The sequence below is a fragment of the Anastrepha obliqua genome, chromosome 4, assembly GCF_027943255.1.
Source record: "Anastrepha obliqua isolate idAnaObli1 chromosome 4, idAnaObli1_1.0, whole genome shotgun sequence".
Classification (NCBI taxonomy): Eukaryota; Metazoa; Arthropoda; class Insecta; order Diptera; family Tephritidae; genus Anastrepha; species Anastrepha obliqua.
The window spans coordinates 25,345,417-25,371,060 of NC_072895.1; the positions used below are offsets into that span (position 1 = coordinate 25,345,417).

Here is a 25,644-nt window from a genome sequence, read left to right on the forward strand (position 1 = left end):
ACGGAGGCCCAATTTTGCGGTAAACTGAATTTAGTCGTAGCAATTTCAGTATTTTTTAACCATAGATGCAGACAAAACAAATCCAGTAACTTTGAATCTTCGTCTTGATTTCCCTTCAACAAATAATTTCATTGCAGTATCCAAATTAAGCGATGAATACTACTGATTTTTCATTGTAAGGAATAAAAAAATTGTGTTTTCACTGCACGGCGATATTCTTGTACAAGTTTCAATGAGCTCCTTACTCGTAGTCGCTAGGCTGGCAGTTGCGGCCCCAGAGTCAATTCTGACAAAACGGAACAGAAAATATAAACCTCAACACTTAAGACTTCCCAAATTAATTAACCACGTTCTCCGCCTTCATCGGAAGTTGGGTATCTTGAAGTGATACTTGACTCCAAACTCCATTGGAAGCTACACATTGAAAACCAGGTAAAGAAGGCCACTACTAGCTTTCTACTCCAGCAAATCCAAAGGGTTTTCCAATAACAGGTGTTATTTTGAATAGCCCGCTATTTCGGTAGATGTCACTTTTGAAGCTGTCAGTTTTTGATATTTGACAAGTAGAAACTACGCCATTAATAAAAATGGAACGATAAACGCTTAAACAACGCATTGAAATGATTAAAATTCACTACAAAAATGGTGAACATTTGGCAGAGACGGTTCGTAAAACTCGAACATTTTTGGGTCATCGTGAAGCACCTTGTCGGACCGCAATACAGAAATTGGTGAAAAAATTCGAGCTGTTGGGACACGTTAGTGATGTGACGAGTAAAACACGTGCACGTCGCTCAAGAAAAGCCGAAATTATTGCTGTTGTAGCCGAAAGTGTTGAGGAAAATCCAGGTTTGTCCATTCCTCGTCGTTCTTTGGAATAAGGGATTCCACAAACATCATTACACCGAATTTTGCATAAAGATTTGGGTCTTATAGCTTATAAAGTCCAGTTAACACAAGAACTCAAACCGGCCGATCATCAACAACGTCGTGTCATTGCTGATTTGGGCGTTGAATTGCATGAAAACGATACGGAATTCCATCGAAAAATCTTGAGTGATGAGACCCATTCCCACCTCGATGGCTTCGTCAACAAGCAAAATTGTCGGATCTGGGACTCAGAAAATGCAAGAGTTATTGTTGCAAAGCCTCTCTATCCTCAACGTGTGACTGTTTGGTGCGGTTTATGGTTCGGCGGAGTCATTGGACCTTACTTTTTCAAAAATGAAGCTGGAGCAACAGTTACGGTGAATGGATTGCGCTATCGAGAGATGATTAACGATTTTTTATGGCCGGAATTGGATGGTATTGATATGGGCAACGTTTATTTTCAACAAGACGGCGCTACGTGCCACACAAGTAACGAAACCATTGATCTTTTACGGGAATAACACCTCTTATTGGAAGGCGCTTTATGTTCGGCAAAAAAATGGAAACTCAAGCCACAGGTCGTTCTTTGGATGTGCAACTTAGTGGTTCTGACAATTTTAACACTTGATTTGGTGGGAAGCTCTTCGGAAGGACTATAATTTCACTTAACTGGGGAGAGTGCAAAGGACTTCACGTATTGGCATCACCGGAGCATGTAGAACTTGCCCCAGTGCTGCCCTGAATGTTGTTTTACTATCCTATCGACCTAAGTTCTATCCACTTTTACTTTATTTCCATCGCTGCTCAAAGGGCAATCAGGTTAAAGGAGGTTGGCCTCTAGCGGCAATCTCTCAAGGGACATGGTGGCATTTTCGGGCAGTTAACGCCGTATTTCTCTGAACATTGGACAGATCTCAGACAGATCTCTCTATGCACAAACTGGAATTTGAAGGTCGTGCAAAGACAATCTTTCCAAGTACGCAGGATTGGAGTGAGGGGAAAATCTGCAACGAAGCTAATACCTCTGCCTTCACTCACGGTTCCAAGATGGAAACGGTAGTCAGTACAGGGGTTTGCATTAAATTTATTTATTCACTTAAAAATTCCGAATACTGATGGAGTTTTTCAGACAGAAGTTTTTGCGATCCTGAAGGCATGTTTAGTGCTTAGGAAAATAATGGGGATGATCAAGACTCTGACGACGCCATGGTGTAGATCCAAACTAGTCAACTTCTGTAAGAAGGAGTTCAAATCTGTTGCGTGCGCAGGTAACATTTCTCTGATATGGGCTCCAGGACATAGGAACATAGAGGGAAATGAAATTGCTGATGAGCTTGCGAGGAAGAGGACGGAATTCGTCTCAGAGATCTCGTACCCGCCCATCGACATTTACCTGACTGCTGTTAAAGGGGAATTGAACAACTCAGGAAAGCACAGAAGAGATAAAAGGCTCAAAAAGTTCATTCAATTTCCAAACTCGCAGCTGTGTTTACAGGTCATTGGACGATTAGAGGTGGAGGAGGTCTCATAATATTATCAAAATGGCGTTTTAGTGCTACTTGGGGAGTGGGAGAGTGTTTTTTTTCGGAGCAAAAAAGAAAATTTGTGTATTAAGGGGGGAGCCTGGTTTATGAGGTCTAAAAATTGCATCTCTTACGAATTAATTTAGCACTGCAAAGTTTTTTCTATCTTTTAATGAACATTTAAAAAGTATAAATAATTTTTGTACTGGTTAAAATAAGTTGAAAAAAATGTTTAACATAGGAATTAGAAGAGCGCTGCAACGCTTGAGTTTCCAACTGGCGTACAAGATACAGCTCGTAATTATTATTTAAAGCAAAAAATTCAAATGGATTTCTAATTATCATGATTTTTTATTCTAGATGAACTAAGAAAACTTAGAGAAATTCCAAAATTTCAACTTTTTGGAGGTTTTAAAGAAAAAAATGCCTTTCTATAAAAAAAAAATTTCACTTCAACTTGGTATAAAATAAAAATAGCAATTTGGAACGCAAACGGACTTACGCGCCACGAACTAGAACTCAAGACTTTTATTCTAGACAAAGCAATTGATATTATGCTAATATCCGAGACTCATGCAACTCATAAAACTTTTGTAAATATACCCAATTACAACATACACTACACAAATCACCCAGATAACAAGGCTCACGGAGGAACTGCAATAATCATCAAAAAAACAATTAAATACCACGAACTTGATGGTTATAGAAAAAATAACATACAAGCAACGACAGTTTCAATAAATAGCTCAAATGGACCAATAACAATATCAGCAGTATACTGTCCGCCAAAATTCAATAACACAAAAGATCAATACCTGGAATATTTAAACGGACTAGGAAGTCGATATATCGCTGGAGGTGACTACAATGCAAAAAATTCTATTTGGGGATCAAGGTTAACAACTTCGAAAGGCCGAAAATTACTAGACGCTATAAGAGAAAATAATGCACACTTCATAAGCACCGGAGAGCCGACGTACTGGCCTACAGATATCAGAAAACAACCAGATTTAATTGATTTATGTATTGTTAAAAATATTCCACAATCTCATATCACCATTAAGTCATGTTTGGAGCTATCATCGGATCATTCCCCACTTCTAATGACAATTCTTGGATCTCTGCACCAACAAACTTTTAGAGGACTATATAATAATAAAACAGACTGGAATTATTTCCGACAAAGTGTGGAAGCACAATTGACTATAAATATTTCATTGAAAACGGAAAACGAGATTGACTCAGCAATAGCTTTTTTCAACGATTCCATCATCAAAGCCCTCACCCTTTCGACACCAAATATAAAAATTCAACAAAAAGAGTCTATTCCAATACATATCAAACAAAAAATTCAACAAAAAAGGAAACTCCGTAAAAAGTGGCAAATTACTAAACATCCCGAAGATAAGGCAAAACTTAACAAATCAACAACCGAATTAAAAACATTATTAAAACAACACCAGGATAAAAAGCTTGAGAATTACATACATAACTTGGGGGCCACGGCAGTTAACAATTATTCCCTATGGAAAGCAACTAAAAACTTAGTCAAAGCAGTTCCACATAAACCTCCCATCAAAACACATCACGGAACTTGGGCAAAGACCAATAAAGAGAAGGCAAACACACTAGCTGAACACTTTAAAACAATATTCTCAAACGAAAAAGACAACCAGCACATTGAACAAAATGTAAATACGAGTAACCCAGAAAAGAGAATGAAAATGACAACCTCAGCAGAAATCAGATATCATTTGAAAAATCTGAACAGTAAAAAAGCACCAGGCTTCGATCTAATAAATGGTAAAATACTAAAAGAATTACCTGATGTAGCAATTACATATATACGACAAAATTTTCAACAGCATATTAAGGACACAATGCTTCCCACGCCTCTGGAAAGTTGCACAAATAACGGCAATCCCCAAACCAGGTAAAAGTGCATCAGAAATGACATCATATCGCCCTATCAGTCTCTTGCCCATTCTTTCAAAAGTGTTTGAAAAAATACTCTTTGCCAGATTAGACAAAATTCTGATAGAAAAAAATATAATACCAAGCCATCAATTTGGATTTAGACGACAACATTCAACTGTGCAACAAGTCCACAGAGTTATAAACAAAATATTAAATGATATGGAAAATAAAAGGTTCTGCATAGCTGTCTACCTGGATATTGCAAAAGCTTTTGACAGGGTTTGGCATAAAGGACTACTACATAAGCTCAGCCAAATATTACCACGGAATCACTTCACCATTCTCAAAAGTTATCTGGAAAACCGACATTTCTTTATAAAGTTCGAAGACGAATGCTCAAGCATGATGCAAATGACAGCAGGAGTACCCCAAGGTAGTGTCCTAGGGCCTCTATTGTACCTGATATTTACAGCAGATATACCGATACCAACCACAAAAAATTGCATGATAGCCACATTCGCGGATGACACGGTTTTAATGGCATCGGATAAAATAGAAAAAAACGCGACTGACATTCTTCAACAAACAATAAATAACACCGTATCATGGTTCGATAATTGGGGAATAGAAGTCAACAAAGATAAAACGGTACAAGTAATATATACAAACAGAAAGCCTAAGAAACATAAATTAACAATAAAAAACAATGAAATAAAAATCCTTCCTAGTGCAAAGTACCTTGGCATAACTATAGATGAAAAACTAAATTGGAAACGACATATACAAAACAAACGAAATGTAATCAAAAACAAGTTCAGACAATTATATTGGCTGTTGGCTAAAAATTCAAAACTAAGCCTTAACAACAAAGTAGTGATATATAAATCTATAATCTCACCCATTTGGAAATATGGCATTGAAATCTGGGGCACAGCAAAAAAAAACCAATATCAAAATAATTCAAAGGACGCAATCTAAAATACTTCGAACAATAACAAAAGCAGGCTGGTATATACCAAACGACGTGATCCACAGCGACCTCAATATCGACACAATAGATGACACAATTAGAAAATATAGCATCAAGCATATAAAACGACTAACAATTCATCAAAATGAACAAATGCGCAAACTACCACAATCGGAGAAAGCGGGAAAACGAAGATTAAAACGATTAACTCCAACAGAACTCACAATTTAACAAAACAATAAAGAAAAACAAAAATAATAATATAATAATAATAAATAATAATAATAATTATAACACAGAAAATAATATAATGTAGCATAATCTGAAGCAAAATTGAATGTTTATCTAGCATTGGTTAGAGAACAAAGAATTCCAATACTACTTTAAAAATAATTACTTATTGTTAAAATTTAACAGATTGTAATTTAAAAAGGGAAATAATAAAAAAAAAAAAAAAACTTGGTACAAAAATCTTGAAAAAATTTTTTCTATCTATTTTGTTAGTTCAAATAGAAGAGAATTTAATACTGAAGGGAACAAGCTATGATTCATTTCAAAAGGTTCATTAGTTTTTTTCATTCATGTACGCCAATTCAAAGAAATCATAAAAATGAAAAGTCGAGAAAAGAAGATAAAGTTTGTCCGGTCACAGCGTAACTACCTAACGCTCGCCTACCTTTGGCTTTGTATCTACGGAAATATTGAGAATTAGGCTCTGTAACTTTGTGTGAATATTCTGAAATATATTAGGAATCGCTTAAAAGGAAAAAAAAATTGATATTTTTGACCTTATAAACCAGGCTCCCCCCAACGTTTGCCGTGTCCTCTGCTAAAATAATACAAGAGATTTTGGAATTTAGCGACTCAAACGCCATAAGAAAAGTATAGCAGGAAGTATTGTGCAAATTGACTAAAATGATTTACTACGTGATTAAATTTTGAAAAATTGTAGTTATGTAAGCATTTAACAAAAAAAAAACGTTCGTTCTTACCGCCACTGATCTATCGACACTGCCATCCCGTTTCTTCTGTTGTGTGCTATTCTTTGGTTCTACGCCATCAACTGGCTTACTCGTTGCACTTCGCACCTCCTGTTGCTCTTCTCCAGCAACACTGGATTGGGTTTCACTATCTAATGCATTTTCTTCGGTTTTGGCTTTGTTCGTGTTTTCGCTGTGATCGTGCGCATGCTCGGGCTCAGATTTTGTATGCCCATTGGAAATGTCTCCAAAGTTTGATGTTGAATTTTCGCTTGATTTCTGCTAAAAAATAAATTAAGAATATAAACCAAAATGCAATATAATTTATGTGATGAGTTTTGCATTAATCATCTTTGTTATACATTTTTAACGGAATAAACAGGCTAAATTCGGTGCGCGCATGCTGCTGCGGGTATTTTAGTGAGAAATCTTGGTGTTAGTGAGAAAAAGTTTAGTGGGTTTAAATAACATGCGGTTTTAAATGAAAGTTTTAATTTTTATTTATTAAGTAAAAAATGTAAATAAAAATTGACAAAACACTCACACACACAAATAGTTTAGTTAGTAGTAAGAAGAAAATGATTATAATTGAATAAGTTAAATTTCGCATTTAATAAAGCTTTTTTAGTTAGATCAACAAATAAAGAGAGTGAGTAAGTAACAGTTGCGTAGGCACTTGTACGTTTACGATCGTAAGATTTGAGTACGAATTGAGCGAAAAACGACAGTGAAATAAATGTATGTACATATGTGGGTGGTGCTAACCTTAGGTATATCTGAAGTCGCATTGTTCTCTCGTAATTTTAGTTGCTCATCAGCAGCATCAATTAGACCTTGAATTGCTGTCACAACTATTCGTTTGGTTTTTTTGTTTTTTTTGTTTTAATTGGTTTTTTTTTTTTTGCAATTGAGTGAATTTTTAATTTTTCGGGTTTTTGTTTGTAATTTCAACAGGGTTCGTACACGCACACAAATATGGAATAAATAATGAGAGGAGAAGAAAATTTGTATTTAATTTTGTTCGTTTTTTTTGCTTACGGAAGAGAACATATAACTGTACTTATCTATTGCATACTAATTGTAATATTTATGAATAAAAATTGCAATAATTAAGTGATTTATGGTGGGAAGCGGTGATTTTTTTCGCAAATGCGCTAACATAGTAAGCACTAAAGTAGAGATAGAAATGGGTTATATAGTAAATAGATTAGGAAGAAAATTCCGAAATCAAATCAGACTCAACATTAGAAATCATTTAAAATATGTCCTCTCTTGATGTTTTTTTTTTTGTTTTTTTTTAACTGCAACAAACTACCAAATTCTTCGATTTGCTGTATACTTCAATGTTTGTTATTTTATAAATATGTAAGAATATAGAGTATGTTTTATTAAAATATTACGAGTTAGTAAATCTGTTTGAAACATGCATTTGCGGAAATTATTTGTGTGGTGCATGCCTTCGTGTTAGGTAGAAATTCGGGACAAGACGGTGGCAGACCTAACGAGGGGGTTGCAAGGTGACAAGAAATCGAACTGCGAACTGTGAACGGCTTAACTGTGAACTATATAGTATATTCACATAACATACATACATACATATGTGTGTGTGTGTAAAGGCAAAAATGCACTAAAATCAGTTGTCAATATTTAATTCATGCCATTTCGGGTGAGTAATGAATCGTTGACTGTTTGCGTTGTAGCGTGACTGCACACATACATACATACATATGTAGTAGATAGGTGTGGGACCTTCGGGAACATATGGCGTACTATACATATGTACATATTTTCGGAAGGAGTTATGCATAATAATTATTATAAATATATCTATATGTACTTAGTTTGGGTGAAGTGACTTGCGCTTGACTTGATTTTATATTAGACGATTGATTTTTTTGAGACTTGATTTGTTGTGAACAGTCTAATGTACTTTACGCTTTATAAATTGTATGGCGATCATCTTGTAACGAACGTAAACACCAATAATAACGGTAATAATAAAAATAAAAACAACATTTTAAATTAAATTTGCAAAATGGAAAAAGTAATTGGTAAAATAAATTGAAAATTATCTCACATGAATATTATGAACGCAACTATGTAGCTAAATATTATAGTTCCAATTATTAAATAATTTCGATATGTACAGAAATAATTGTAGTAATAATTTTTTTTTTCGTTTTTTTTTTGTAATTTTAGTATGAAGGTTTTTGAAACTTGTTTCATATTGATTTGTGCAGAAATTATATGTACATTTTACAAATTGAAAGCGAGATAATTGCTGAAATTGGCGGCGTGAAGAAATTGTGTATGAAATTGTCAATTGCAAAAAATTTGCTACGTCCAGAAGTTTTGCAAGCACGATTTTATATGGTTGTTTAAGGGGTTGGGTATACAGTTAGAATTTTCAAACAATCGATTGATTTTTTTATTAAGAATTAAAAAAAAACGTTTTTTTATTAAGAATTTTCAAAAAATCTATTGATTTTTTTTATTAAGAATTAAAAAATAAACTTTTTTTATTAAGAATTTTCAAACAATCGTTTTTTTTCTCATTAAGGAAACTCAATGTACATACATACACATATTTAAGAATACACACAGAAAATTTAATATCGCTCCAGTGAATATTTTCGAAGTTACACGCAAATTTGAAAAAAAAAATTCATCCTATGTAAAGTGTTTTTTCAAACATTAAGCGCGTTTTTCTCAAAATGGTGTTTTCAAAGTGGTGACCAACATTACTCGAAAACTGCTAAACCGATTAGTCTCATTAGCTCTTTTAACACGAGCTTCTTAAACATATTTTTCAGTATTTAATCGAGGATTTTTTCTCACCGACAAATATTTTTGAAGTGATACTTCTTAGGCGTCGATGGAAGAGCGATAATGGAGAGTAAAATTTCACGGTCATGCAACGTTTTGGGCATTTTCGTTCCGCGAGAGAGAAAAAAGATATAACATAGAAGAAAAGGAGAGAGAGAGCTATATCTTATATGTGCATATCTTAGATACACTTTAGGCTATTTTTCCTGAGTTTTTCCTTGAGGTTGCAAAATTTCTAGTGAGAAATAACACTGGCTACTTTTTGGCGCTTGTTTGTTGGTGCAAACTTCTAGGAAATATATATTTTTGGTGCCTACTTTTTGATGTTATATTTCCTTGGTGCGTACGGTTTGGGGTGTTTTTTGGTCCCACCTTTTTTTTTTTTGCTTTTTTTTTGGTGCCTACTTTATGGCGCTTATTTCCGTTTCCTGGCTAGTGCTTGGGCGTACTATAAAGTGGCGTCGGATTTATTGGTATTGCCTTGCGGTTATTTGTGCCGTTGCTGCGGTCCTGGAATCGCTGCGTTTGTGCGGGTAATAAACGCTTGGAGTAGTGCGCGTTGTTGTCACGGTTTGTGTCCGGCGTTTACCTACACCGGTCGACCGTTCTCCGTTTTTTGTAAATTTTGTTTATTTGTATTCTCTGCAAATGTTGTGAATTTATGTAGATATATATTCTTTCTCTCCCTCTCTCTTTCTCATTCTCTCTCGGGTCTCTCCCTCTTTCTTTGTCTGCCTTGAAAGTTTCATTTCTGTTATGTGTACTACACGCACTTTTTTATAAACAATTTAAGGCAGAAATTTTTATCAAAAATCGATTGTTTTTTTTAGAAACCGCCATTTAGTCAAAAAAATTTATTTTGCTTTTTCCTAGATTTAACATTACTTTAACGAAATCTGTTCAGTTTTTCTAATTTCAGAGGATCCAGTTCAGAGATATAGTGGTCACCGCAAAACGTCTTTTTTGAGAGGAGTTCCCGGAGATTAGCTGTAGCTCCTTTCCAAATAAATATTTTTGCTCTATACTAATACTTAGCGGCAGGCTAATCACCTATCCTGTCGGAAATCAAATAGATTAACGTAACCAACGCAAGACTGAGTCTTGTCGAGGTCCTATGCTCCCGAGTGGAGTGAACAAGGAAAAAAATACTAACACTATGTCAGTTAAAAGGTAACACAATAAGTGTACACATTTTTAGATCAATAAATTTAAAAGTTTTCTCGGAAAAAAACTGGTAAGTTCGCTTTTTTCGGCTTTCTAACTGTATATAACCCCTTAATATAGGAAATTTAACTATGTTACGCTGTAAGTCCGAAGGCATTTGGAACCTTACCTCACCCACCAAAAACAAAAATAGAAAAAAAAGATTTTTTCAAAATTATTGAAACTGCCTAACATCTAAGAACGTTTTAAGCAATTCAAGCAAAGAACCAAGCACCTCTGAGCTTCAGTTTCAATTATATAACCCGTTGCGAAATTATAAGGTCATCAGGTGGCAAGTTTTGACTATTTTTTTTTTATTTCTTTAATCTTAATTTTTCATTCATAAAAACTTAGTTAATTCTATAACAAAGTTTCCAGGTCTCAAACTTTGTACATTTATAGGTAGGTAGGGGAAATGGTTAATGCACCACTCTGGCACTCCCCAGGTAGCACAAAAGCGCCGTTTCGATATCATTATGAGACCTCCAACGGGCAGATATATACAGCCAGCCAGAGCTGTTGATGTAATGGAGAAGATTGATGGAAATCGAATTGTCTCGCTTTTTAAAGTTGAATATTTGTTTTGCTTAGATATTTTTTTTTTTTTTTGTATAAATTTTAAATTTTTTTGGCAAATTTGATAATTGTTAACACCATTTTAGCACAAGTACTGGAAAATTAATCTATGACCTGAATGGTTTTAGTATCAATGAAATTATTGCTGTTAGAAATTCAGTATTGGCTCTCGTTGCTTTACTCGTTACATTTCACTTTTGGAAGAAGTTAAGCAAATGCGATTTTTTGCTATATTTGGCAGTTTTTAAACGAAAACGCTGGCTTTTGAATATTTTAAAATTTTTACAAATATGTTGTTTATTTTTTTGTTGTGCTCAAATTAGAGCCGAGCATCTAAAAGTAAACTTAATACGTTTTGAAGCGAGTGACGCTTCTGAAAACCACAAAGAATTTATGAAAATTACTTTCTTACAGATATTTCAGTTCTTACTAAACAGATTTATATGCAATAAATAATTGAAAAATAAGGAAACTTAATTTTTTGTGAACACTTTAGAGGATTTTATGCGGAAAGCCAGAGCTAATTCGTAGACGGGAACATATGTATTTGTATGTAGCCTTTGAGACTTACGTTTATTTAGAGATGCAGATCAAATGACCACTAGGGGGTCTATAAAAGGCGTACAAACAGACAAGCATTCATTTTTATAAATTTTCATATTTGATGTATAGATCGAAACAGAGCACATTGAACAGGTGCTAGCAGTAGAGCAAAAACATCAATAGCAATGGATATTGTTTTTGCTTTGGGTTTCTAAAATATCAAAATCTATCAAAAAATGATTAACGGATTTGAGGAATCCAAGGCGCATTCATCAAAGGTGGTGACGCTAGACCAACAACGATATTTTATACGTTTGATTGTCAAAGAAAAGTATTCGCAAAGTAGAAAAAAAAAAGAAAAATTCACTTTGTTTCACTCTGGGCTGACAGCCACATGGACACGGCGAAAGAAAAAAAATAAATCAGCTGATTTACCGATACCATCTTTAATAGATTGGCCTTGGAGGAATCTAAATAAAATTTTATAAATCAGCTGCTCTATTGAAAGGTTTTAAAAAGCCTTTAGAATCATTGGATTCAATATGCTTGAGAATCGATTAGCGAGACGGCGTATTCGCTAAACCACTTGGCCATGTGGAGAGTAAATTTATTCGAACAATTTGATAGAGTTTGATAGTTGTTGAGCTGATGTGGCTAAGAATTTTTTTTTTAATTTTATTTTTCTCTTTTTAGTTTATCACTATCTAGAAAAGACTGCAAAATATTGGTTGGAGTACTAACGGGACTATGTTCGGCAAGAAATGGGGCCTCAAGCCACGTGTCGTACTCTGGATGTACAACTTAGTGGTTCTGCCAATTTTGACATACGGTTGCCTAGTTTGGTGGTTAGCTCTTCAGAAGGGCTACAACTTCACCAAATTAGAGAGAGTGCAGAGAACTGCATGTGTGGGCATCACTGGTGCCTGCAGAACATGTCCCACCGCTGCGCTCAACGTTATACTCCACTTAATTCCTGTGGATCTGCAGGTTAAATCCATTGCTGCTCAGAGTGCTATCAGACTGAGGGAGTTTGGCCTCTGGAGACAACTCCCTGTTGGGCATAGCAGCATCTTGAAGCAGATCTCCCCTTCCTTCTCAGATATTCGCACCGACCTCTCCATCCGCAAACTGTGCTTTGAGGGTTGTGCTAGGGCTATCTTTCCGAGCAGGCAAGATTGGAAAGAGGGGAGAGTTGTTGCGGATATTGAGGCCTCTGTTTTCACTGACGGATCCAAAATGGAGTCTGGAGTGGGAGCGGGGGTCTACTCCAAATCAGCCAAAATCTCGGTCTCCTATAAACTGCCGGAGACAAGCAGCGTCTTTCAAGCAGAGGTCTTCGCGATCCTGCAGGCATGCAAAATGCTTCGGGATCGCTGTTGGGAGGGAGACATAAAAATTTTTTCCGATAGCCAAGCTGCAATCAAGGCACTGTCGTCGCCGCATTGCAGCTCTCTTCTCGTAAACTCCTGTAAGGAGGAACTTAAACGCCTCGAACGGGCAGGAAACATCTCCCTCATCTGGGTTCCTGGGCACAGGAATATAGAGGGAAATGAAATTGCCGATGAGCTTGCCAGGAAGGGGGCGGCAGAACCGAGTCCAGCTGCCCTCTTCTCAGACATCGGTATCCCCTTGGCCGTCGTTAAAGGGAAACTACACAACTTCTTTCTAAGAAAAGCGCAAGACAGATGGAGGTCTGTCTCATCGTGTGCCATTTCAAAAGCACTATGGCCTCAATACGACATAAACAGAACGCTTAAGGTGATGGGAACCCCCCGCCATTCAATTTCCAAACTCATCGCGGTGATCACTGGCCACTGGGTGATCGGCACTCACGCGGAGAAGCTTGGAATTCCGTACAACCCCCATTGCAGAAGCTGTGGGGATCCTACAGAGAAAGAGACTGTGGTACACTTTCTCTGCAGATGTCCGGCTTTGGCGGCTAGGCGCTTGAGATTCCTCAGCGTTCCCTTTGGGGATGACTTGACGAAATTCTCCAGCCTAGATCCCTTTTCTCTCCTCCGCTACATCAACAGCACTGGATGGCTGTAGACGGTCTTATCTCCTCCCTTAATCCTTTCACAGGTAGTGGTCCACTCTATGGTATCAAAACGGCACGTAAGTGCTACTTGTAGCGTACCTGGGGTACTCTTGCCATCTTACCTACCTACCTACTACTAACGGGACACTGTCTCACCCCACATCACGCAGCCAAAATGGGATTAGTCCGGAGCGATGCGTACAAAACATGCAACGAAGCGAATGCTAGAGGTACTATGGAACACCTGCTTTTTATAGGTCTTGACAAATGAGCCTAGAATCAACATATTTTTCATCCTTGAAGGATATTGCTAACAAAAGGCTGAACGGCTTGTTAAAACTCGCGAATACGAGCATTAAGAATTGCATAAAATAATATCTTCGACTTCTAATACATAGCACTGGTAACAAAATGGATGCTGGAGGCCTATGAGAGATTTTTTACAGATCAACCAGCACTACCCAACCTAACCTAAGAATCTTTCTCTTTCCATTTTTTCTATTATCTTGCATGCTTACATTAACCTAACCTAACTTTGAATTTGACAGAATTTGGCAGTTTTCAATACAAAATAAAAATAAAAAAGTGGAATACCCTGGCATTTTTTGGATTTTAATCCCACCATTTAAATAATAGTTCGAAAAAAAGCGTACACTTGTTGCAATGTTGTTATTTTGCAGAACAGAAAAAATAAAATAAAAAAAACTTTCACGAAAAAATCTTAATACTTCCATTTTCTTTTCTATAATCTTTCGTATTTATATTAACCTAATCTAACTTTTCGTTTTTGTTTCCAAAGGTTCTCTCAGTCTCTCTGTCTCTGTTGTAAAATTGAGTCACAGCGAAGTCTCTCTCTACGCAATTTTGTAATATATTCTATCATCGCTGAGTAGAGCACAAGAATGATAGAGTACACCGTGAGAAGAACAGTCCGTTGCAGTTATTGTTGTTAAGTAAGCGATTTTAAACTTTTTTTTTTGCTTTCATATTATTTAAAACTTTTTAGCGAACAATTTGAAACTTTGCAATATGAATATGAGTTAACAGTAAAAGTTCTTCGGCAAAACTAACTTCAGCAATTATCGTACTTTTGTTGTACGTTAAGCCCAACACAAGGATAAATAATGTCCAACAATTTTATTTATGTATTGTAGATACTCTAAACATTGTGGAGAACTTTTAAATTATGAAACTTTATTTGTTTTTTGTTTGGTTTTTGTTTTTAATCATGTTTTGGGTGCATCTATCTAACCTTAGCTTCGTATTGGTCTGAGTTCATTTCAGCGATTAGTTTTGCCATCGCCTTTTCGGTATCCTCAAGCTTTTTGCGCAATTTCTCAATTTCCATTAATTGTTCGGTTTCCTTGTTGAATCCGGCTGCCAGAATGCCACCATCGCCACCAATACCACCAAATGAGGCAGGAATACCATGACTGTGTTGCTTGAGTTGCGTTGAAAGATTGGAAGCTGCGGTGGCAGTTGCCAAACTAGCATTATAAAGATCGCTGCCACCTCCAACACCAGCACCAGTACCAGCCCCACCACCGCCACCACTGCTGATGTGTTCGTGCAATCTCAGCCCTAGAATGTTATTGGTTTCGGTATTTGGTTTCAGTGGGATAATACACAACAACACGATAAAAGAACTCTCTACATTTTAATGATCTCTTTTTTTTTTGTTATTGTCATGATTTGTTGTTACATTGTAAAATAAAGTAGGCGATACGAGAAATGCACAAAAACATATACATACATGTAAGCATACAAAAAAAACATATGATAACATAATAAACGAGTGTACCATATACGTATAAATGTTAAAGAGAAACATAAAATGTATGTAGGGGTGAATGGATTTGATTAAGGTGAGCATATGTATGTGTATATGTATGTATGTAAAGGGGAGGAATTTTACTTCAATAACTGGTTTATATTTGTAATAACTGTATTTTGGTTTGTACGAGTAAAAATTGTATTTGTGTGCAAAAATATTAGATTTTATTACAACAACATATTATTTCACAACAACAAAAATTACTGTTTAGAGTAGGTTTAAATGCAGTTGTATAAATAAATATGTATCAAAAAAATGCATACAACATTCTAACGGTCAATTAAGACGCTATAGAATATTTCTGATTATAGAAAACTGGCTAACGGTTCTTCAGTTTTATATAGTAATGGGGGTAAAATTAAACTTTTATGCAGTCAAAAAAGTAGGACATATTTTAAAATGATTCCAACTAAAAATATTGTAAAAAAAATTAATAATTAAAATTAATAACTAATTGTTTCTATGAATTCACTGACAGACTTTATGATGCTTATGTATGTAAGTATATCACGCTTGTGATTTGTTTTTTTTTTAACTTCTTCTTACTTGCTTGATGTTCTCGCCACCCTGATTTATCAGTGTGCATGAGAAAAGATCAAAGAAAATACGAGCACAAAATGTATATATGTACATATGTATGTGTATGTCAAAAAATCTATTAAATGAGGGGAACAAGTACAATGTATTGGACGATTGATTACAAATGTATTACCATCATAAAAATAAAAAAAATTTCCCAACTCTAGTGTTTATGAAAGTGTTTGGTTTTTTATTTAGAATTCATATTTTAAATTTATAATTTCATAATAACTCAACATCCCTTAACATGTACATAAATATGTAACTACATATGTATATATGCAAAGAGTTTAAAACCTCACCGTACTCAATTATTAGCCACTACTTTGACCCTTCAACCCTTTTTAAAACTGCAGCTACTAGGTTGTGCAATAGGTTTTGCGATTCGATAAGGACAACACAATTTTATGGTTTGAAATACACTTTAGTATTCAGTATAGTCTCCCTGAACATCAATAAACTTTTTCCATAGAGATTTCAATTTATGAATTCCATCCCAGAGGTGAGAATCTGGACAGGTTGCAAAATACGCTTTCACAGTAGTTATAACCTCATTGTTACGAAGAGTCAGAGTAAATCCCACTATTGCTCAATTGCAATCCTGCAATACGAGACGATCGCTGATTGGTCGATAAAAAAGCTAAGAAAAACGGGAGAACTTTAGCAAAGCGGGAGCTGTATGCGCAAAAAGGCATAACGTGAAAAGAGTGCAGAACGATAAGAACTAATTTTTTAATTCTTTTTTATCAAGTTAAATTTAATAAATAAATTTATTACGGATTGCAAACAATTTTTGTTTTAAGAGGTTATATACAGTTAGAATTTTTAAAAAATCGATTTTGTTTTTATTTTCTTAATGTACATATATTTAAGAATGCACACAGAGAACGATATGTGAATATTTTCGAAGTTACACGCAAATTTGAAAAGGCGTTTCAGAGAATTTTTACCCTATGTAAAGTGCTTTTCAAACTTCGGTGGACACGATTTCTCAAAAACGGCTTAACCGATCGTCTTGAAATTTTAACACAACCCCCTCAGATATATTCTCCAGGTATAAATGGAAGGAATAAAAACTCTCATGATTTTTTCTATTTTTTAGGCAATTTTTCGCGAAAATTTTTGTAATGGACTATGAATAAGTTCCTTGCGGTTTTACAACAGATGGCGTAACTTGATTATTATTCCATCGATCCACATTTCCAAATATTCATTGGAGAGCTACTGTCGTAAGGCACAAACGTCAGTATAAGTTTTTTATTTGAAGCGTAAACAACAATATTTTTACCACACTTGAAAATGTCGAATTTCGTGCCAAATAATGTGTTTTTGCGGGGAATTCTTCTTCATTATTTTAATATGAAGAAAAAAGCAGCCGAAAGTCATCGTATCTTGGTGGAAGTTTATGGTGAGCATGCTCTAGCTGAGCGAACGTGCCAGAAGTGGTTTGCACGCTTTAAAAGTGGTGATTTTGGCTTGGAAGACGAAGAACGCGAGGGTGCGCCGCCAAAGTTCATAGATACCGAATTGGAGGAATTGCTCGATCAAGATCCGGCTCAAACGCAAGAAGAGGTTGCAAAAACTTTGGGAGTTGATCAATCAACCATTTCCAAACGTTTAAAAGCCATGGGAATGATCCGAAAGGTAGGCCATTGGGTGCCGTATGAATTGAAGCCAAGAGACGTTGAACGCCGTTTTATGGCATGCGAACAACTGCTTCAACGGCACAAAAGAAAGGGTTTTTTGCATCGAATTGTGACTGGCGATGAAAAGTGGGTCCATTACGACAATCCAAAACGTCGGGCAACGTATGGATACCCTGGCCATGCTTCAACATCGACGTCGGCGCAGAATATTCATGGCCTGAAGGTTATGCTGTGTATCTGGTGGGACCAGCTGGGTGTTGTGTATTATGAGCTACTGAAACCGAATGAAACGATTACGGGGGATGTCTACCGACGACAATTGATGCGTTTGAGCCGAGCACTGCGAGAAAAACGGCCGCAATACGCCGATAGACACGACAAAGTTATTTTGCAACATGACAATGCTCGGCCACATGTTGCACAAGTGGTCAAAACATACTTAGAAACGCTCAAATGGGATGTCCTACCCCACCCGCCGTATAGTCCAGACCTTGCGCCATCCGATTACTATCTCTTCCGATCGATGCAACATGGCCTGGCTGACCAGCACTTCCGTAATTACGATGAAGTCAAAAAATGGATCGATTCGTGGATTGCGGCAAAACCGACCGAATTTTTCACAAAGGGAATCCGTGAATTGCCAGAAAGATGGGAAAAAGTAGTAGTAAGCGATGGACAATACTTTGAATATTAAATTTGTAACCATTTTACGTCAATAAAGTTTCAAATTTCGAAAAAAAACCGCACGAACTTATTCATAGTCCTATAGAAAACTCGATTTTTTTTCCTATAGCTGCCATTTTGTCAAAAATTAAAATTTTGACGAGACCTTCGATTAATACCTAGCTTTATCTATCCACAAAAAGTATCTAATAGGTTTTTCAATTTCAGATAATCCAAATCGGAGATATTTTGTCGACCGCCGAACGAATTTTTTTGGAGGACACTTGTGAGATCATCTGCAGGAGCCGTGCACTTTAATATTTTCACTAACTTTACGTGCTATAATTAACTTTGAAGTAGACATTATTTTAATAAATAAAAATTGTATTTGTTTAATAAAATCTTTCTTTGTAAAAATTTCTCAAACAACCGAAATTTTTCAGCCTTACAAATGTATATAACCCCTTAACACTTGATGAAAAACGCTTTCCACGCATGCATTTTTTTAGATCTGGAAACAGATCAAAGTCGCTAGGGGCCAAATCTGGTGGGCACCGTGAATGCTCCTACCATTCGAAATTTAATTCATGGATTTTAGGTATTCTCAATAAGCTCTTGCCATAATGAAAAATAACTATCTTTTTTCACGAATTTTTTCCTTCAGCTGGTCTAATATTCAGAATTTATTGTTTCACCAGTTTGCAAGTAATCCATAAATAAAATCCCTTTCGCATCACAAAAAACTGCTGCTAACAACTTCTTGTCCGATTGCCGATTTCTGGGCACACACTCGTTTCGAAGCCGAGGAACCAGGTTGACACCACTCTTTAGTTTCTTATTTTGATTTAGAATTATTCTGATAGACCCAAGTCTCATCCGTAGTGACGAATCGACACAAAAAATCCACTTTGTCTTTCGAAAATGCTCTAAATGTTGCTGAGAAAGTCGCATTCGAATGTGTTTTTGTTCTATTCTCAGCGAAGACGGCACCCGGTCTGCACACAGCTTTCTGAAACCCAATACTTCAGTCAAAATATTGCTTACACTGCCCAATGAGATGCCTAGCACTTTATCTAAACCTCTTTCAGTCACTTGACGATTTTCCAATACGATTTCCTGTATTTTTTCTACGATTTCTGGTGCTGTTGCTGTTTTTGGACGTACTTGACGTGGATCGTCTCCAAGGCAGGCACGACCACATTTAAGCTCAGCAACCCATCCTTCTACTGTAATAATTAATGCCCAAAAGTCCTTATACATTTTCAACATTCCTTCATAAATTTCCTTTGCTTCTAAGCCTTCCAAAAATAAAAATTCAATCACTGCACGCCACTTGATTTTTTCCATTCTAGAAAATGCTGTGCCACGTCGATACTAAATAGCTTTTACACAAATAATGAATTGACAGATTGAAATGAAACTCCACTTACGTTTATATGAAGAGTGTACCAACATAACAAACACAAGGCTAGTAGCAACACCCTTTCTTATCGAACCGCAAAACTTATTAAACAACCTGGAGACCCTGTTCTGGGTACAAGCAAGGCACTTGAAAGTGCATAGCACATACATTCTGTCAAAAAAGTACCGGGAATTGTTGAATAAAACGCAAATAGTTGTTTGATCATCAAATTTTATTTTGTCGCCTTTAAAATAGGCTCCATTCGAAGCAATACACAGATGCCAACGATTATCGTTTGAAGAGATCTTCTTCAGCTCCTTCAGCGAATTCTCCTTAATGGCCTCTATCGACTCAAAGCGGCGTCCGCGGAGTGGCAATTTAAGCTTTTGGAAAAGGAAAAAGTCACAGGGGCCTAAATCCGGTGAATACGGTGGTTGTTCGATGATTTTTGTCGAGTTTTTGGTCAAAAAAGTGTTCACAATATGAGCCTTGTTGGACGGTGCGTTATCATGGTGCAATATCCATGAGTTTTCTTTCCACAAATCGGGCCGTTTCCTACGCACATTCGCTCTCAAACGTCACATAACTTTCAAATAATATTATTTATTTACCGTAGAACCATTTGGAACGACTTCCGAGTGCACAACACCACGACAATCAAAGAAAACGAGTAGCCTGACTTTCACTTTTGACCGACTTTGACGTGGTTTTTTGGGTTTCGGTTCTTGGGGATAGCGCCATTCAGCCGTCTGTTGACTGGTTTTCATGTCAAACTCATACACCCATGTCTCATCACCTGTTATGATGCGCTGGATAAACGTTGGTTCCGAGTTCACTTGCTCAAGCATGTCTTCAACCACCTTTTTTCGATGATTTTTGTTTTAAAGAAATTCCGCCCTCTTGGAACGAGTCGAGCAGCCACGCGTCTCTTGCCCAATTCATGGTGCAAAATGTTGCGAATTGATTCGTGAGACACGCTAAGGACACGAGCTACCTGCCTCAAACTTAAATGATGGTTTCCCAGCACCATTTCCTTGACTTTGTCGACGTTTTCATCCGTTGAAAACGTTGATGGGCGACCAGATCGGGGCAAATTTTCCACGACTTCTCAACCCTCTGCTAAAGCCTTATACCACTCGTTGACCAGTGTTTTTGATAAAACACACTCGCCATAGGTTTTCTGCAACATTTTCAGCAACTCGGCATACGAAATCCCGTTCAAAACACAAAATTTAAGACAAATTCTTTGTTCGATATTTTTATCCATAGTAAAAATCGCAGAGCACATCTACGGTTGACTTATATAATTAAATGTCAAAAACAAGCTAATTCCCAGATCTCTCTCAAGCTCTGCGACACTATAGAGAACAGTTGTACCAACTTTCCAGCAAAACAAATTTCGACATATGTGTAACGCGCGCTTTTGTAATGAACAATTCCCGTTATTTTTTTGACAGAATGTATGACGTGACAAAATTATCATTGAAATTGCTATCAAAGTCGTGTTCCCATCTAAAGAGCCGGGTTTATTCCCTAAGAATTGTGGCATTTTCCTTGTGTGTTTTAAGCATAAAAATCATATATCTGGTCATAACAAAAATATAAAGTCAGTTGATATGTAATATATTTACTTCTTATGTGCATTTACTCAATTAATGTTTACAGCAAAAAATAACTGATCAAAATTTTTTTTTATAAAAAAATATGAACGTGAAAATATAACCGAACGGAACTTATGAATACCAGATCAATCAATTGATCTGTTCACTATTATTACCGCTACGATGGAAGTATGTTTTTTCTCCTGAAGGTAGTAATTTCATTTCTGATTATTTATACTGATCATTATTTATATATGAATACACTAGAATATTTGACTTACCTATCTTAGAGCCATTGAGTTCCTCAACATGTCTGCCATTTTCTTGACCAAATACTTCCTTCCTAAAATTAGGGTCACTTGCAGTAGGTCCATAAGGCGTATTCGAAATAGGCCTCTTGAACACTATCTGTAAAGCAAGAAAATAAATTTTAAAATTTCCTTTACTTGAATTTATTTTATTGCAAAAACTGGAAGAATATACGAATCATTATGGAGGATCCTCGCTACTCTCGCACACAAGTATGATGGAGCACAGAATTTGGTCATCCAAAGCAAAATTGTGTGAGTAACTTGGGTTGGAACGTCATAGAGGAGTTGACAGCTCCGTTGTGCCCACTCATTTCACCCGTATTCTTAGGCTCTTTCAATCATACGGTGAGGAAAGAATGCTGAAGGTGGCCCAGAATGATAGACAGCAAGATTGCGAAACTTTGGATTCATCCCCCTAACAACGAATCAGTGTATACCCACGCTTGGTCCAAGCGGAACATTCTCCACCCACATTCCATCAAGAGAGGAGTACACTGGGTACAACACTTGGAGAACCCGATGATCCGAAGTTGGACGGAAAGGTTGACGGAGGAGTATTATGCGAAGAGCTCCCTATCAGACTCAAATTCGGGTTACCAGATCACTGCAGTGTGTTCCAAGCAGAGGTAATCGAAATCCAAAAACCAGTTGATTGGCTACTCACTTGATTGGCTACACTTGGAAACAAGTTTCAAGAAAGTAAATTTTTACTCCTACAGCCAAGCGGAAATTAGAGCCCTGCGCTGAATGGCGGTGCATTCGAAATTGGTCAGGCAAAGCCTGGTTTCATTTTCGATTGCATTCGAATTCTTCGACATAAAGCTCATCTGGATACCTGATTATAGCGACATTGCGGGAAACTACGAAGCGGATGAGCTAGCAGGTAAGAGACCTGTGAGACAGTTTCCTCGCGAAAGGAGAGGATTAGGATCCCCTTGAGAACATGCGCTCTACTCCTGGAACGATGTGCTTCACGTCAACTCAACTCAGCCAGCACTGATCAAGTACACAAATTTGGAAGGTCGCAAAATCCTTCTGGCCACGAGTGGATCGGTGGCGCTCGAGGGATCTTCTGAGGATGACAAAATCACAGCTCTCAAATTGGAATTAATTTGAGTGCTTTATGCGACAACTGTATGGATGATGAGCACCTGCCCATATATGCTGATATAGCAGGCCTTCATATCAAGCAGTTAGCACAACTGCAAATCAGTCACCATTCGTAATCCACAAATACGCAAATATATAATATATTTATTTTCCAGTTACTATATAAAGCTTCGGGGGCTTGTTACAACGTTGCTATAACCGGGCGTTTGTAGTTAAGGGTTAAAGCTATCACAAGGTGCTCCATCTAGCGTTAGGAGTTCGACCTCCATTTTTTTTTAACTTTAAAAACTAAAATAAAATCCGTTATGTGCCAGAAATTTTGTTTATGGGGAGGCAGTCATTTTGCAAAATGGTCACTTTTCGTGCAAACAAATTTGGAAAACATTGAAACATTCGAAAATCGAATAGTCAGCCGAACTGTGCTACGATTTTACTCCATTATACTATTGTTTGTGGGACGCCGTTAAGGATAGATATAATGCAAGAGTTGAAATATGAAATCTAAGTAATCATAGCGAGATAATTACCGAAACTAACGAAAATATGTTGAAAAATTTAGTTAATATAATATTATGAGCTACAATAAAACCAGTCGGGGAAGTAATATGAATGAACTTTTGCTCCATGTTCAATGGCTAGCTTTACAATTTCCAATAATATCTAAAATTTTTTTATTTGTAAACTAATTAAAATAAATTCCAAGCGCTGCATGGACCACCCTGTAGTATATATATATATATAATTGGCGCGTACACCCTTTTTTGGGTGTTTGGCCAAGCTCCTCCTCCTATTTGTGGTGTGCGACTTGATTTTGTTCCTCAAATGGAGGGACCTACAGTTTCAAGCCAAACCATTCGGCCAAGGCGGCCGCCACCCTGTAGTACTGTGGGCAAAAAGTAAGGTGAATTTATTTGTCAAACTTCGCGGGATTAAAATTTCGCTCTAGTTATTTTTTTCATGACTTGGCAGCACTGTTAATAACATCTGGGCTAACTTTCATGTGAATGTCATTATCAGTAATATATTTACGCTTGTGTTTACCAAACGGCCCAGAGGGCATTTTTCGATTTTTACAATGTCTGATTTGATTGAGCAGAGAAGTCCCATCAAATTTTGTTTGCGGAATGAAATTTCGGCTGCGGAAACGTTTAGCATGTTGCAGAAGGCATTTGGTGATTCGACCATGTCGCAGAAAAATGTTTATAAGTGGTACAAAGACTTCAAAGAGGGTCGATGGTTGATGACTTGGAGCGCTCCGGACGACCATCGACGTCAACAGATGACCAACACGTCAATAAAGTGAAGGAGTTAGTGCTCAAAAATCGTCGGTTGACTGTTAAAGACCTTACTGATATGATCGACATATCAGAAGGATCTGTGAAAACCATTTTGAAAGACCATTTGGGCCTACGAAAAGTCAAATCTCGTTTGGTACCGAAAACTCTCAATTTCTTGGAAAAAAGTCGTCACGTTGATGTGTGTGAAACAATGCTTTTAGACTATCAGGACAAGCTCAAATGCATCATTACGCGAGATGAGACTTGGATTTATGCTTACGACCCTGAAACAACCGACCAATCAGCGAATATCGTGCTAAAGGCGAGGCCAGACCGAAAGGAGCAAAGTCGTTCAAAAATAAAGGTCTTGATGACAGTTTTTTTCGATTTTCGTGGTGTGGTGCACTATGAATTCCTTCCACCTGGCCAAACTGTTAATGAGGAATATTATTTATTTGAGCGTTATGCATCGTTTCATCATCATCATTAGCATTACAGTCTTGTGCAGACCATTGCTTCCACAACTACGGTTCTCCACTCCGATCGATTCTCTACTACTCCTTTCCAGTTTGTGATACCCATTTTCTGCAGGTCGGCTGTGACCTCATCTACCCAGCGTTTGTTTGGTCTCCCTCGACATCTCCGTCCAATTGGTTGTCTATGGAACGCTATATTGGCAGCTCTCCATTTGGGCATTCGGTACGAGTTTTGTTTTAAGTACCCATACCTCACTGCTGTATGTTAGTATGGGTCTTATAAGCGCTTTATACATTGCCATCTTTTGATCTCTTGATAGCAATCGGGACTTGAATAATTTTATGTGAGCAAAGAATGCTTTGTTTGCCGCACTTACTCGGTCATTTATTGCCACGGAAGTGTCAGAATTACTGCTGATGAAAAAACCTAATTAAGTATTTAAATTTGTCGACCTTCTGTATGCATTCAGCATCGTTTACGCGAAGCAATTCGTCTAAAAAGGCCAGAATTATGGGCCAACAACTCTTGGTTTTTGCATCACGATAATGCACCGTCTCACACTGCACTCGTTCTTCGTGACCATTTCGCCAAAAATTCCACGCATATCGTTCCGCAACCACCGTATTCGCCTGATTTAGCTCCGTGTGACTTCTGGCTATTCCCAAAACTCAAGAGACCACTCCGGGGAACGCGTTTCGAATCAATTGAGGAGATAAAAGCTGAATCGAAGAAGGTGCTGATGGCTATACCGGAAATGGACTATTTGGCATGTTTCGGGGATTGGAAAAATCGTTGGCATAAGTGTATTTCATCAAGAGGGGATTATTTTGAAGGGGATGAAATTGATTTACAAGAATAAATAAGGATTTTTCATTTTACAACCAAATTCACCTTACTTTTTGCCCACAGGTATAGCCATGCAATATATGTGCAAAACTTATTTTTGGCAGAATTGCTTCTCTTTAAAAACGGTACTCTCCGAAAGTAGTGTACAGAATCTTAGCGCATAAATTTGTTGCATAAATCTGGAAGAGAGAGAGAGCACCTTACCTTCATAATAGTGTAACCGAAGAAGACTATGATGCCAATGGTGTAAAGTGGCATTATGAAGCCCATGCTGTTACCACCACGGCCTTGCGGTTGATGCATGGAGCCAGCGCCCATGGGTGGACGCATACCGGGTATTGGACCAGGCTGGAAGAGAAAAAATGTATAATATATTGAAATGCGTGTATACTCGTATATGTATAATATAATATATATATTTATGTAGTTAGGCATGTAGTCTATACATT

General features: G+C 36.9%; 1 protein-coding gene across 13 annotated transcripts in view; it reads right to left on the bottom strand.

The window, feature by feature from the left end:
* LOC129243843 (uncharacterized) overlaps nucleotides 1-25,644 on the bottom strand; it is a 64,251-nt gene that overhangs the window by 7,549 nt on the left and 31,058 nt on the right. For 8 of the 13 annotated variants that reach the window (XM_054881198.1, XM_054881197.1, XM_054881203.1 and 5 more), the window contains 5 exons: nucleotides 25,400-25,543; nucleotides 21,456-21,582; nucleotides 15,830-15,850; nucleotides 14,702-15,030; nucleotides 6,276-6,545 (listed from right to left, as the gene is read on the bottom strand). In XM_054881198.1, coding sequence (XP_054737173.1) covers nucleotides 6,276-6,545; nucleotides 14,702-15,030; nucleotides 15,830-15,850; nucleotides 21,456-21,582; nucleotides 25,400-25,543 — 891 coding nt within the window. Of the gene's footprint in view, nucleotides 1-6,275; nucleotides 6,546-7,028; nucleotides 7,115-14,701; nucleotides 15,031-15,829; nucleotides 15,851-21,455; nucleotides 21,583-25,399; nucleotides 25,544-25,644 lie in introns of all 13 variants that reach the window. The other 5 variants (XM_054881206.1, XM_054881204.1, XM_054881199.1 and 2 more) reach the window with 4 other exon arrangements.